This window comes from Pavona decussata, unplaced genomic scaffold, assembly GCF_977016875.1.
Source record: "Pavona decussata unplaced genomic scaffold, jaPavDecu1.1 SCAFFOLD_34, whole genome shotgun sequence".
NCBI classification, from domain to species: domain Eukaryota; kingdom Metazoa; phylum Cnidaria; class Anthozoa; order Scleractinia; family Agariciidae; genus Pavona; species Pavona decussata.
This window is the reverse complement of record NW_028145457.1, coordinates 1,200,180-1,212,035: the sequence shown is the minus strand read 5'-3', so window position 1 is coordinate 1,212,035 and position 11,856 is coordinate 1,200,180. Positions and strand designations below refer to the sequence as shown.

Genomic DNA, 11,856 nt, shown 5'->3' with positions numbered 1-11,856 from the left:
TTTTGCTCATTGTCGTCCAAACTCCGTTATTTTATAGTTAAAAAATTCGCAAAAAGAATTAAATTATTCTCAGGTTTGTTTACTGCTGCTATACCTTTTAGCAAGAGATAAAAAAAAATCCACAATTTTAAACCGCTTCTTTACATCATGAAAAATAAGATAAATCAGCTCTTGGTGTTAAACACCCATTAAAAACGGCAATAAGGAAAACAGTTTGACAAACCGGGTAGACATATTAGCTAATTGGCTATTATTAATTAATGATCTGCGTCAGTAACTGAATTCAAAAGCGCCTTTTTTTCCTTGCGCTGGTGACGAATCACAGAACACATGGTAATTTCCTCTTAAACATAAATAGAGCAACGGCGGCTTCCTCCTGACAAACCGGATGAGTTTGTGAAAGCAACAACCAAACTTTAGAAAATCAGCAAATATGAACACAACGGTGAATGGATCGTTGACTTGCTCCAGTCCGTTCAATCCTACAGCAGCTGAGCTTGGAAAAACCTTTGCTTACTGCCAGATCGTCGTCGTTTCGCTGATTGGGAATGCCATTATAGGAATAATTGTTTACAAAACGCACACCTTAAGAAAACCTATCAACTTCTTTATCGTCAACATGGCCATGTCCGACCTGCTGCCTCCAATATTCCTGATCCCACGGGATCTTTCCTATCTGTACGCCAACTCCCGCTGGCTTATCAGTGGCCCTCTTGGCCACGCCCTGTGTAAACTGGTTCCCTTCTTATCAGATGTCTCCACTGGTGTGTCTGTTCAGTGCCTGGTTCTGATAGCAGTGGATCGATTTGGAGCTGTGCTATTTCCCCTCCGTTCCCCACTCATCAGTTCAAAGCTGTGCCTCTTCTTCATTCTCACCACATGGTATATTAGTATATAGTATATATAGTATATTCGCCATATTTAGTCGCCTACAAACTTGTTGTGTACTCAGAACAACTGTTTTGTGTCTTCCGGTGGAATGAAGCCTTTGGAGAATCCTTTCCTGTTAACAATTACATACTTGCGGTATTTGTGGTATTTTATTACATCCCTATCCTCATGTTGGTCATACTTTACTCTGTCATCGTTAGCAAGCTTAATTCAGAGAAGATTCCAGGCGAACAATCAACCAACGCTGAGCAACAACGAGCGAAAAGAAACAGAAACGTGTTAAAGATGGCTATTGCTATCGTGTTAGGGCTTGTACTGTGCCGGGTACCGCTCAGTATTTTCTCCTTAATATTAAACTTTGTATGGGACAGCTTTCCTTGCATGTACTTTCTTTATATACTGGAATATTTTCTGGTTAACGTCTGTCTCAAATTGTGCCATCAATCCTTGCATCTGTTTCATTTTCATTTCCAACTACCGCAATGCATTAAGGAGATTTCTCAGGTGTTTTAGCGGCGCAGTGCACGCGGCACACTGAGCAAGCGGTTCGTTGAACGTTTAGTCGAAAAAACGAACTTATGGCGGGTTAACTTTACTATTTAGGAACGAATCAAGATTTAGATAAAGCTGCTAAAGTTTACATCACTGAAAAGCACATAAATTTAGTGAAATGAAGTTTTCCAAGAAAGGATTGTTTTTCTACGAAACTATTCTGATCAAAGTTAAAATTGATTATCAGGCTCGCCGGAAAATAATCATTGTAAATATGCCTGTTCAGATGCCGTCTAATACAAATAATTTATCTGATATTCGTTTGACAAACTTTGCTGAACAGTTCAACAACAATTCTTTAAACCTCGGACTGTAAATAAACAAACAAGAAAGATGTAGTGGATTTCAAACTGTTCCCTGTTCGGAATTTACCTGTATAGCAGCTTCGCTGTTATTTTAGAAACACTAATTATATTATCGTTAGCTGTATCGTAGAAACAAAATAAATTCAATAAAATGTTATAACGTAGTTCTGTTTTTAGCTGTATTCTTTTGTCTTCCGTTCAAACCTTACCGAACTGAAAAAAGAGCAAGTTAAATTCCACCCGCGAAACATCTTCTACCCCGCAATTTTCCTTTCATCAGCGCTTCCTATGCCATTGCCAAAAAAAGAAGTGTAACCAGACCGGGGTTTTTTACCGCGGAAGCAAGAAGTATGTTGTCACCAAAGTCTTGAACTATACTTTAATTTTTTTCCATTCATCCTTTAACTTGTTATTTTAAGCCGAAACTGACGTGGCCGCATCCAACAATTCGTTTTGTCAACAGATTTGTCGAATCGAACAAGCTCTCGATTTACAAAAAAGGCGTTCTTTTATCAGGTTTATTGTCAAACACTTTTATTATGGATCTCTGGCTCGGCAGATTGAGCAAGCACTCCCCGTGTTATCTCTTCACTTTACTTTACTTTTTTTCAGTCCTTTTCCTAGGTTCTGTGCGAGCTCACTGTCCATTGTTACTGTTTTCGTACAAATCCTCAGAACGAAACAGAGTTCAATAGCGTCATAAACTTTCTTTCTTCTTTCGTTGTTGCCAAATTAAAATAATTCAATTCTTCACATCTGTTCGACTGATCAGTGTATAATCTATGTAACACGACAAGCGCTGAAACCGAAAGCAACTTCAAGACATGAGCAGGCTTATGCACGGAGATTGGTGCAAAGTTGAATAAAAGAAAAAGATTCCATTAGTATAGGTCTCGCCCATTGATTATTGTCCAAATCAAACTGTTTTAAATACACAGTCAGGACAAAAACTAACACACAATCAGAGAGCATTGATAAATAATAAATGTAAATACTAAATTATAGATGGTCTGTATGGGGGCATAGCTCTGTGTTAATTTCTCGGTACAACGAGTGACGTGAAAAAATTTAATTTCCCCACTTGCCAAGATGTTCAAATATTTGTTTTTATTAGACTCTTTAAAGAAACATGTTGTATAATTGTTGGGAAAATATGTCTAAAACTCGGAGGTTTTTTAGTAAAATTGAAGGCTATATAAGTATAATTCTAACTCCTCATTTATTGAATATGAATACATCAAACATCATACATTGAACTGCAGATGAAATATTAGATAGAACGGAAAGACTCTTGCAATTACTACGAAACTTAAGCAGTTGCGAACAGACAGCCTGAAAAAAATTCAGGCTTGAACGAGATTCGAAAGCATGACTTCTGCGATGCCACTGCAGTGCTCTACCAACTGAGCTATCAATTCAACTGGCCTTATTGTGAGTTCGTTATATACCAGTGAATGATGAATAAATGAATATGAATATATAAAGCATCAAGAAGTTTCAGTAAACAGGACGTTTATTGAGCAGGCTTTTCAGATGAAAAACAGCTCAGTTAAAGATGCAACGATAGTCGAACAGTTGAAAACATATTTTAACAAGTTTTTCCCAAAACTTCAGTTCCACAAAACAGACCTAGATCAAAAATGTTTTTAGTCCACCTTAGGTATAAGAATCAACAAAAAAGATGGAGGCTTTGGCTTTGTAAGAAATTGCATCAAAAGATAACAATAATACATTCAAGGAAGTGCATTGAGTATAGGCATAAACAACAGCTTGATTTCGCAGCTTCATATATTCATATTCAATAAGTGAGGAGTTAGAATAATAATAATAATAATAATAATAATAATAATAATAATAATAATAATAGTAATAATAATAATAATAATAATAATAATAATAATAATAATAACAACAATAACAATAATAATAATAAATTCAAGGAAGTGTTAGTCTGGGAGCAAATGCTATGAAATGAAGTCTCGTGGGAATTTTGTGGTGAAAGCAAACCACCTATCTTGACATGTTACAGAGACCCTAAATGACGAGAAAAATGTTGGCAATTCAGCAATCTGTTGGTAGGTCAATTATCGACAGATCAATTAAAGCATGGAAAGTACAGCATGGAAAACCAGGCTCGCATTCCTTTATGTCTCATATAATAAGTTTTTCCTGAACTCATCATCGCACCAGATTGACGAAAACTATTATCATCTGTCTTCCTGAAGTTGGAAAAGAGAGAAACTGAGAGCATTTTAGGAGCTGGGACTAGGCACGTGGATTCACGCAGACACATACACAGACAAAAAAAAGGAAAAAAGTTGTATCCCTCTCAAGCGCGTCCAGCTAAAATGATCTAAAATTGATTTTTATTTTACTGTTCCACTGTATGGGCTGGTACTTATAAACAGAACATCCATAAATTACAACTTTTGCAGAACTTTGCTGCCCGTATACAATCATATTACCCCGGCCTTGAAAGCTTTTTGCTGGCTAACCGTCGAGGAACAACTTCGGTTGCGAGACGCGACAATGATGTACAAATGTGTTAACAATTTAGTGCCACCATATATTAGCTGTAAAGTAGGGAAGCGATCCAATGCGCACGCTGACAACCTCCGCAACAGTGAAGATCTAAACCTGCCAGGATGCCGGACAGCGGCTGTCCAAAGTGGCCATTTTTATAGGGCAACAAAAGTGTGGAATAGTCTCAGTAACAACACTGACTAGAACTACCCGATCATTAAGATCATTCAAAAAGCATGCCAAGGCAGAATTAATGAAAAAATATGACACCGGTTGTTGACTATTATTAGCAGTAGCAATTTTACGTTGTTATTATATCAAGAACATGTAAGTTTTTATATTTAATATTGTTAGCTTTTAGTTGTATTTTATACAGCTATTTCAATTAACGTTGTCGGATCAAAGCATAAAGCTTAAAGACATCTTCAAAGAGGCTGCCACTTGATATCCTAACATTTCTTTCATCCAAATGGCTCGCCATCGTATATCTTCACTGGACGGACGAGGCAGAGCTGATTTTGATTAACTTATTCATAACAAAATCCACCGAGTCTTGAGGTCTTGTCTTACAGCTTTATACTTTGATCCGACAACGTTAATTGAAATAGCTGTATACATATTGTAAATTAGATCTGAAAAAACCCTCGGGGAGAATTAATAAAGTATTGTATTGTATTGTATTGCCTTCACACTTTTCCTCATAAGTCGAAAAAACACTTGTATAAAATTCTGGAGATATGATTTAATGTTGATAGTTCCTGTAACTCAGAGACGGCTGATGTGGATATCAATAAAGAGTATTTACGGTCGGCAGTTTCTGGATGAAAATAGAAGGCCGCCATGTTTTCTTACAGTCGTTGTAGTGATGCTTCCCCTCACGAAACTCGTTCTGTTATGTTTATTTCGATAATTTTTGCACAATGATGGAGCCTGAATCAGTTACTGAAGTTACTCCACTAGCAAAAGTTGCAAGATTTCAATGTATCGACTTCTCACGATGAATAATATGTCAAACACAGACACAGTCGAGGAGCTTGTGGAGAGACCTGTTGATCATAAGAAAGTTCTTCAAGTTTTGAAAAAGAACGAGCATCCTATGGCGATGGAATATAACCAGAAACGTGGAAACGGCAGGCAAAAACTACCTCACAAGATCTTACAACAAACTCGGCGACATGGCATAGGAAGTGCTATCAAGACACAACCCACTCAGGTAACGATAACTGTAAGCTTTACATTTTGTTACTCTATCGATGATAAATATACTTCCGGTTTTGGAATGTCACCTGACCACAACAGAATCTTAAGAGTGGAGACACAAATCGCCAGAAGCGCCATTAAACGTATGGTAGACAACGGTGGCGTGTACCTTCCCCCAGATATAGTCCAAGAAAGACATGTCTTCTTTGCTGTTGATAACGTTTATTTTGCAGAAGATACCATAGACGGTACACGCACCTTACATGGGGCAGCTATGGCTATTTATCAAATAAGTCAACTTGATGACCGGAAACTCGTTCTGGTGCTTGATGATCCAGTTCAAAGTCGCTCAACAAAGGAGCTGCTACAGTCAGTAACTGAACTTATGGACTTTCCAAGCCTGCTTCGAAGCCACAGTGCACAGCGTACCCTTCTTTTAAATTGCTAAATGACGCCAAAATTACTTCAAGTGTAAAGCTTCCAGATGCTGTCTGGCTTCTTGGAAGTTGATGAGATCTTCCACTAACTGCAGGGAAACAAGCACAGAGCCTACTAATCCCCATATTAACGGCACACTTGATCCTGAACAGCAACGTGGTAATTTTCTAAGCATCCCAACATCGTCAGATTATCACTCATTAATTAGTCAGTCATTAGAACCGAGTTGGGACACCACCTCCCATTGCTGCTGCCGCTCATGAGTCGCAGACCTTACTAACAGTATTGATGCAGGCTCAAGAAGTCAATACGAAAGCTGTTGGTCCGGCAAGAAAGACTGTATTGTCACTCCTTTACAAACCCACAAAGCAGTTACAGTTGGCGTGTGATGACTTAAACCACTTAATTCCTCGACTTGAGGAACTTCACATCTTAATGGCATAACTTAGAGTTATTGGATCGTACAATGACAGCGGCGGTATTGACCTGTGCTGGATGGAAGCTGGTCTATATGGATCGGCAACTGTAAAGCAGATCATTGCTGGCAACCATGTGAGGAGAAGAGAAAGAGTCCATGTTATTACTCTCCAAGCCCTGTTTACGCTATACCACGAAGCCTTTTCACAGTAACACCCACAATTGAGACAGTCTTGACAAGCTGCTGAGACGCTTAACTAAGCCTGTACAGAATTGGACCGAAGCAAAACAGAAGAGGCCTAGCCACAACTGGCCAGCAGTATCGATTCTTTAAAGATCGTGGAGGAAATGAGCAGATTTGATGCCAAAAACGCCAACCAACCACTATTCAGAGTGATGAAGCAATAAATGAAAATGGTGTTGGAAATGCTACAATTCATCCGTGCCGTTAGGGCAGCAAACTGGGGATTACATCTAATGGCTTTTGAAACATTCACCAAGTACTTCTTTGTTCATGACAAGGTGAACTATGCACGAATGGTTCCCCTGTATTTAGAAGAGATGAAATCACTGAGGTGAAACAGATCTTGAGATCTACAATGAGTTTATGAGAGAAAACTGGGTGGTTAACAAAAATCCAGAGGTACTCTTCTGTGCCCTTGGTGGTGACCACGCTTTGGAACACATCAACCGGTCAATGAAAGTTACTGGAGGATTGGCGGGCATTACCCTGAACCCAAGGGCCCGAACAAAGTTCTTTCTCATTTCGCCAGAACCTGGGAGACTTGCCGAGGAGGCTCAAGAGATGGCTGGAATCTCTTTAAAGACACCGAAGCGACACCATGCTCTTTCAGCCGCTACGTTTACGCACCAAAAGAAAACACTTGAAGACTTTATTACGACGTGCAGATGCTTTACCAATCCATTTTCAGAGCAAAGTAATGACCTATTCAACCCAGTCACCAAAGAAGTCGTGCCTGAGAAGATCAAAGAAGTTCTCTGCAACCAGAGTCAGACTAGCCAGGAACTATTTGAAGCCTTTGTTTGCGACTGTATTCAATCAAACAAAATAAATCTGTGGTCACCCATGAAGAAGCATCAACTCGGTACATGGAAGGGCATGGATAAGAAGATGAAGCTGTCTGCTGGAGATAAAGTGGTGGAGCTGCAAGAGGACAGATCCTTATTCGCACGAATAGTGGTGGTATGCAAATCAAGACCTGAGATCAACCTTAAAGAAGCAATTGGTCAGTATGAGATTTCTGTTGTACCCAGATCGTTGTTTGAAGAGCAGCTTGATGGCCATTCTTGAGACACTACCCGTCGAAAGGGCTGTTGATGGTTCTATTGGAACGGATCCATCCCTAGTCGCTGAGCCATGTTCAGGATTCAACAGTGATAACCCAGAACCTGCAGAGGTCGCTTCAGTACAAATGAAAGTTGCAATTGTCGATGCAATGGCAGGTTTACAGTCTATCAACAAACCAGATGAAATAAAGAGCTGCGCGCATTTAGCTGACCACTTCATTAACTGTGTCTTGCAGAAGTACAGTGACAGTGATTAGGTTCGCTTAATTTTTGATAGATATATGATGTGCCATCATCACTGAAGATGCCTACTCGTGCGAGGAGACAAGAAAGACAGCAGCCAGTCGCGTATCACATCACAGACACCACAAACATAGCTAAAGTCCCAACGAAGAAGCTGCTTTCCCATGTTAACACAAAACAGGAGCTAAGTCTTATCTTGCTCTGAGGATGATGAACACAGACGATTGGAAAGCGTATAGTTGTGGCATGTTCAAGTCAATGCAAAGCTACCTACAAAGACATTTACCACCTTTACAGTAATCAAGAGGAAGCTGATACGAAATTATTGCTGCATGCTTTGGATGCAACAGCCTCAAGTGCTACCAGAATCCGCATCCATTCCCCAGACATGGGTGTTTTTGTCCTGTCTCTAAGGCGTTATCCAGGGTTTAGTGAGGATACAGCTTTCGTAACTGGAGTAGGAAATAGTCATTGAGTCATTCCACTACGATGAATCGTTGAAGCCCTCGGTCCTGAAAGAACAACAACCTTGCCAGGATTCCATGCACTAAGTGGAGCAGACAACAGGAAAAGGACAGCAAGTATGTTAAAAACGTTCCAGGAAGCAGGTCCATAAATTATCACTGCTCTTGCAGATCTTGGCACAAGTGAAAAACCGACTAAAGCTACCGAGGCTGCTCTTAAGAACGTCTCTACCAATTGTATGTACCTTATACAGTGATTACCCAAGTTAAGGATACTAGGTGGTGGTTGTTCAGGAAAAAACAGGCGCAGTCTGACAGATTACCTACTACCAAGGCTACTCTACACGAAGCATTATTGAGAGCCCACCACCAAGCTATGGTATGGAACAATGACAAAGTAGTCAACCCTGAATTACCATCGCCGCAAGATTACGGTTGGATGATGGAACACAACGAATGGTTACCGGTGATGAAAAGACTGCCAGCATCAAAACCACTTCTTACTTTTGGTTAGGAGCATCTAGCCTTGTTTGAATTACAGTCGTAAAAATGTTTACAGCACACTGTAAAGTAAGGCGTGATTTGAGTTAAACTATAGTAAAGTTGTAGAAAAGATGACGAATGGAGTAGAATAGTCTCAGATTACTAGTAGGGTAGACGTAGAATGGAACTGAATAGTTGTAGAATTGTCGTCGAGTGCCTTACACCCTTAACAAAGCAGTTTTTTTACTATCTTTAATAAGCTTTATTTCTTCTTCCTTTTTCAAGAAAACATCTCTTTTCTTTACTCCTGTTCTACCGTCGGCTAATAATCCATATGACAAGCTAAATATTGACACTAAAAACAAATAAGAGACATCGACGCACTGGCTTATGTATGTAGATTAATAAAAGTTAAACATGGACCCCCAAAGGAAACATTAAAGTAAAAACCTTTTTAAAAATGTTGTGTTTCCAGATGGTTGGGTGGCCGTCTAAAGGCATATTTGTTAAGTTTGATCTTTTCAAATACTTTAACTGAAAATTTAAAGTCACAGAAAATTGAAGTAAACAGAATTTGATTTCACGAATGTACGAAATGTTGTCGGCCTTACGAAAATGATAGCTGGTCAAATACTTCGCATTTCAATCGAGATATTCGTCTCTCTGAAAACGAAAGGAACTAGTGCACCAGTGTTACGAAATTGTGAACTGTCATTTTAAGTTGCCGAAGAAAACTTTAGACTTTCTTCATGACTAAATCCGTGAAATTCTGAGGCGATTAAGGCCATCCAAAGAGATATTCACCAAAATGAACCGTTGGGAGCCGCTGGTTTAACCATAATAAAGAAAATATTCGATTGATAGGTTTTGCTCTGTATCGTCCACAGGGAAATTTTTAAAGCCAAGGATCAGTTAACTTTGTGGGGCCATTTAGGGATTATCAGAGTTCCTTGTTGGGTCTTTTACAGATATAGTGTCCTTTTGAGCCTTAGCATTGACAATATCATTAAAGAAAGAGGAAAGTTAACTTAGGATACAGCACAGGTTCATACCCGATCAATTTATTCCCTGTCCATGTACGATATACCATTCGAAAGGTTTCGATCAGGGCATTTCACAGTAAATCTTACTAACTGAAACAAGTTTTCGCTTGGAGAGAAATTGGCTCAACCTGGTATGTCGGCTGATAATGTCCTTGGCTGAGAGATTGTCCTCAAACTTTCACATTTGCCCTCGAAGCTTTGCTTCTCGGCCAAATATTCATTTTTCGAACAATCTGTCAGCCGCGGACATTATCAGCCGACATACCAGCCGCCTGACAGCTAGCCTGAAGGGGTTTATTTACTAAGTAGCTTGATTTTGTATCTCTCAAGGCGCAGAAAAATAAAAACGGTCACAAATTTTTTAAAAGAAATTGTTAATTTTATTAAAACCTGTATCATTGGTTTCTTGGTTGTTTTTATTAAAACAGTTATTCCAGTCGTGTCTGTCGGACATGGGGTGACCACGGCATATCTATCATCTTATATCTACCGCGCGCTCTTGGAATATTTTTTTTGACTGTAGCATAACCAAAGGCAAAAGGGTTAATATTCTTTAGTCCATGCAATGAGCAAGTTATAGCGTGCGAACAGATAAACGTTTAACAATACTTTATATTTACTGAGATCGCTCAACGAATCGATCTTTAGTCCTACGAAAAGAGCCCACGATTTGCATGCCGCCGTTTAATCGGGTTTTAATTATCATGTTTCCCGTCCATTAACTCGGTCTTGTAAAAAAGCTTCCCATGCATTGTTACCGTTTTTCTACCGCTAAACAAAACGCAATTCGCAATTCACTACCCTTGACATCATTTCTTCTTTCTTTTTCAACTGATTCAATTCATTTCTTTAATTTACGGGGATACACCAGATCTCCCGATCAATAATCATGAATATGCAAGTGCCGACTCAGGTAGCAATTAAAAGACATCTGAGTTACAGTTTCTGCACGTAGACTCCTGAAAAGTTCAACAAAGGAAGTTTAATTTTCCATCGCCATGCTTCACAAATTGAAGTCGCGCCAAAGCAATAAATGATAATAGAGCGAGTGAGACAAAAATAGATAAAGGATTAGCTCTGGCGGTTGTCGCTAAACTGAAATGTATCATTTGATGATGGTTACTTAATTTCTTACCATTAGATCGCCTCGACAAATTTGAACGACGCCTAAACGACAAATTAGGGGAACGACAGAAAATGTCTGTGAAAAGGTGTTAAGTGTCAGGTTCGTTATGATTTTCGGGCAAAGATGGCCAAAATTCAAAAGATTTTTGTAGGAATTTAAGGAAATAAATCGCTTTACGAGTCAGAACTGTTTAGAAAGGTTTTGCAAACTTTAAGAGATAAAGATTTAGCTGACGCATCAGTTTTGCGGGGGAGACCGGAAGTGATATTCAGTTTACACTGTCATACTACAGGCAACGAATGGCGTAAACATTGTATCTCCGTGTTTTCTTTCCATTTTTGTCATTCTATTCGAACTCTGTCCAACATCCCGAATGACAACGCTCTTTATTTTTTGCATATAATCGAATAAGCTTTTCTTTGCAAAACGATGTTCGGGAAAATCAAACTGTAGCATTGTAAAACTTTGGAAAAAATACATTAGATTTCCGCTATGATGCAAAATTAATGTGATACCAAGTTTTGCACCTGTGTGTGAAGAGAAAGAAAATTAAAGAGAGATAATGTGAAGCAACGTTTCTTCATATCTTTAGTAACTGAACAACATGAGGAAGAAACAAGGCGTGACCTTCGGAATTAAGGCCCGAATAGGAAAGATTAGACTTCGCCGGAGTTATACACTAAAAAGAAATAAGATCATGTCGTCGTAACTTCAGGTACCCAGAACTCGAGTTTGTTTTGAATTTCAACTTCCCGGTTCGTTCGACACTTAGTGACGATAGGTTTTCCCGCAGAAAGAAAAGACAAAAACGCTGACAAAAGGAAAAAAGAAAAAAATACAAATGTCAAAATAAAGAGAGCTTA

At 39.0% G+C, this 11,856-nt stretch overlaps 1 protein-coding gene across 1 annotated transcript; it reads left to right on the top strand.

Moving 5' to 3' along the window:
• Positions 1-433: 433 nt before the first annotated feature.
• LOC146484377 (RYamide receptor-like) lies at positions 434-898 on the top strand. Its single transcript, XM_085104850.1, has one exon. It carries the CDS (start codon positions 434-436, stop codon positions 896-898), a length of 465 nt encoding a protein of 154 aa, XP_084960976.1.
• Positions 899-11,856: the final 10,958 nt, after the last annotated feature.